This window comes from Aptenodytes forsteri, unplaced genomic scaffold (assembly GCF_000699145.1).
Source record: "Aptenodytes forsteri isolate BGI_AS27 unplaced genomic scaffold, ASM69914v1 Scaffold297, whole genome shotgun sequence".
Taxonomy (NCBI): Eukaryota; Metazoa; Chordata; class Aves; order Sphenisciformes; family Spheniscidae; genus Aptenodytes; species Aptenodytes forsteri.
The window spans coordinates 783,194-787,088 of record NW_008796167.1 but is presented as its reverse complement, the minus strand read 5'-3'; the positions used below and the strand labels follow the sequence as shown (position 1 = coordinate 787,088).

The 3,895-nt window shown below is 42.0% G+C and overlaps 1 protein-coding gene across 1 annotated transcript in view; it reads left to right on the top strand.

The window, feature by feature from the left end:
- Positions 1-3,895, top strand: part of RAB35 (RAB35, member RAS oncogene family) — a 17,840-nt gene that overhangs the window by 3,195 nt on the left and 10,750 nt on the right. The window contains exons 2-3 of the mRNA XM_009287543.1: positions 1,175-1,258; positions 2,024-2,147. Coding sequence (XP_009285818.1) covers positions 1,175-1,258; positions 2,024-2,147 — 208 coding nt within the window. The remainder of the gene's footprint in view (positions 1-1,174; positions 1,259-2,023; positions 2,148-3,895) is intronic.

The window sequence follows — 3,895 nt, the reverse complement described above, 5'->3', positions numbered from 1 at the left end:
TCGGAATTTTTTTTTTTTTTTTTTTTTTTTTTTTTCTTGTGCTGGTAGCTATCTTCAGATGCCAGCAGCTGAGAACTATTGGAGTTCTGCATAGTCTTTGCACATGCCTTTTGCACAGGTCTTCTATTAAGAACTTGCAAGTTATACATCATCAAAACAATTAGTGTAAATAACTTCTACCTGAAAAGATTTAATAGATAATCACCCTGGTGAAGTTGAATTTCCTCTTCATGCCGTAGCAGGCTTCTTTTTTTGGGGAAGGGAGAGGAAGGGACATTAACAGCAGAGATGTTATGCAGAGATAACAACTTTGAGGCATTCTGATACCCAGATTCCCTTGGTTGGGTGTGCAGGAATGAGTTTCTTATGATCCTTGTCTGAAGCACTGTGAAAAATGCTCCCTTGCAACAGGGTGTGATCAGAGTGCAAACAATCATATAAGGAAAACCTGGATGAAGTGCTCCTCAAAGCACTTAGAGAAATGTTTCATGGAACATTTTGGCAAAAGGTAAAACTTCAGAAAGGTATGTGTCCTTCCTGTTAGATGTGGAACAAGCCTATTTTGGATGGCAATATAGAACAATGGTTCCCAACTCCCCTGTTTGGTTTAGGCTTCTGTTAAACTGTGGCCATGATAACATAAGCTTTATAGTACCAAACCCTAGTCTGATTGTCTAAGTAGTCCAAATTCCACTGCTGTTCAGCTTGGCATAAATGAATGGGAGGTAGGCAGTGGTGTTAAGCATGATGTGCAAGTGGAATTCAACAGAGTAGTTTAGAGCAGTGTTCTGAGTACTTGTTAATTAGCATGACATACTCATTTTTGGATCTTTCCTCAGCAAATATAAGTCTACTGATCGTAAACTTGCTTTTAGTTATTACTCTTTTATGACCTCTTAGAACTGACCACAGTTCAAAAGCTACTGTTTGAGAGTTTGCTGAGGGCTGGAGGAAGGAGGGGACAAAAAAAACCCAAACCCTGTAGTGCTACAAGAAGCATACCGAGTCTTGGAGTGACTGCAGTGTGCTTGATCAAATCTTCAAGGAGAGTACTAAGACGAATAGTCAAGGTGGACGGTACTAAATTATCTGCTGAGAAAAGATCCTAGTTAGAGTTAAAAATGCAATGAATGGGTAAAATACTGTTGTGTTACCTGAAACCCATGATGACTGTATTCAAAGATCTTGCTGTCTTTGTTTGTCATAGGTGTGGGCAAGAGCAGTTTGCTGTTGCGTTTTGCAGATAATACGTTCTCAGGTGAGTGTTTTGTTTTCTTCAGTAAGTGAAATGGTCAAGGTCTGCTCCAGTGCTGCTGGTTGGCAAGGAGTTGTTGTTCTGCATTTACCCACTGATAGCTGTACTAGGAATACATTAAGTTTCTAACTTTGCTTCCCTTGGTATAAGCCTATACAAGCCCTCCTGTCTGATCTTCACTTGCAACTGAAAGTCCCACAGTATTTAATACTGACATGGTTCCAGAAATAGCTTAGGTTTTTTAGCTTAAGCTGTACTCTGTGCAGACTTCCTATTGGCCCTTTGGGATTTAGATTGATTGAATATTGTGGCTAAACCAGTTACATTTGTGACATAACTAATTTATTGGGAGGAAACTCTTAGAACAGACTGTATTCAAAATAAGTGATTGCACAAACATTTAAAGCAAAGCTTTGTCTCAAAATTTTCACAAGTGAAATACTTGCATAGTTTCTTGAGATATTTGGGTGCTTACTCTTGACCACCAATGCGGTAGAAGAATAATTTTATTTTGTAACATTGAGTTTTAAATTTTAAGGGTGGCATGGGAGATATTGGCTTTATGGCTAGAAAAAAAGGTATTAGCTGCAGATAAAAATATGCAGATCAGCATGACCTGATAGGGCATTTTGAAAGATAAGCAGATAGGGGGAACCTTGTTCTCCTATCCAATCTGAAAGCTACTGCCAAATAGCATTCAGAAGTGTGCTTTGGGACATCCAAAATAAACAAGACTTAGGTTCTCACTTATCTACGCTTTCCCTTCAGGCAGCTACATTACCACAATTGGAGTGGATTTTAAAATCCGGACAGTTGAGATCAATGGAGAGAAGGTGAAGCTACAGATCTGGGACACAGCTGGACAGGAGCGCTTCCGGACTATTACATCAACGTGAGTATAACTGGGCTTAGTCATATGTAGCTTAGTGTATGGATCTTGTGGTTTAGAGTTATGGTTTAGGTATTTTAATGTTGCAGTTGATTAGCTAACGATAGCTTTGCTGTCTGTACAGTGGGACTTCTCTCAGCTGTTTCAGAATTGATAGCGGTGGTGATACTGTGGTTAGGTTTGAAACTGGGATTTCAGATTTCCTCACTCTTCTGTGCATTTCCATGATGGTTTTGTCCTATTCCTCTGCTGTTAGTTTCCAAACGGCAGAACTGGTGTTACTTCACTGTTCTGCATAGGCTAGAAAACTTGTCTCTGAAGCCTGTCCAAGGTCATCCTCTGATTGTATTGCAGAAGTACAGAGTGCAAACCCTCCATCAGTGTCATGTAACTAATGAATAGCTTTGAGATTGAATAGGATTTCCAATATTTAGTTTTCTTTTAGGACAAATGCATTTTAGCGGCTATCTTTGTGTGAAGTTCTGTTGAAGCAGACGCCCACATGAAGTTAACCTTTTCCTTGGTTCGAGTTCAGTTTCATGCTCATTGTCCTTTTGAACAGCATGTGCACAGCTTTTCCTGTTCCTGAAGAAACCACACCCAGAGCTGCAGCGGTGGGAACTAAGAATAAAATGCGTTTGTAAACTGATTGCAGTAAAGGTGGGACTGCTCACCGTGGCACTAGGGGAAGAGGAAGAGATACACTTGGAAATGGGACTTTTGTTTCCTTTGGGTATTAACAAAAAATAGTAATTCTTGAAAGACCTAGGTGTTTCACTTGGTCTTTCATGACTGACTTCTCTTTTGGCTCTTATTTGAGAGGAGGATCGTTTTCAGCTGATGTATTGGTTAACTTACTCAGACATAAAAATAATGAGATTGGTTGCATCTATGTTACGTCTAAACAGCTAGAAATAGCAAAATTGAACCTGATGTGTCACCGCCCCTTTCCTCTGTGCTTCTATACGGATATTACTACTGGATTACTTCCATTGTTTCTTAAGTGTTTAGCCTGAAAAAACGTGGTTGCCCCTTGTAGGGTTCCTGTGTGTGACATCACTTCTTGTTTCAGTGTTGCAGGCAGCTTCGGGCAGGAAGTGGTGAGGGGGAGGCAGCAATGCACTGCTGCAGCTTCCATCAGCTGTGCGCATAGGCTAGTCACAGAGTGCCCCAATTAGTGCTGAGTCAGCAAATGGCCTTCCTGTTTTCAGATTCCCTGACACGACTCGGAGCTGCGTTAATGAGCATTGGTTCGTGGGGCTGATGCCAGCTAGTTTAGAAAGCCATGGTATCTGGCACTGAACGGGGAATACCAGGAAAGGAGGCTTCCTTTTGTGAACGGGTGTCATGTTTTAACCCCAGTCGGCAACCAAGCACCACACAGCCGCTCGCTTACCCTCCCCTGTTGGGATGGGGGAGAGAATCGGAAGAGCAAAATTGAGAAAACTCATGGGTTGAGATAAAGACAGTTTAATAGGTAAAGCAAAAGCCTCACACGCAAGCAAAGCAAACCAAGGAATTCATCCACTCCTTCCCATTGGCAGGCAGGTGTTCAGCCATCTCCAGGAAAGCAGGGCTCTATCACACGTCACGGTGACCTGGGAAGACAAACGCCATCACTCCAAACGTCCCCCCCTTCCTTCTTCTTCCCCCAGCTTTATATGCTGAGCATGACATCATATGGTGTGGAATATCCCTTGGGTCAGTTGGGGTCAGCTGTCCTGGCTGTGTCCCCTCCCAGCTTCTTGTGC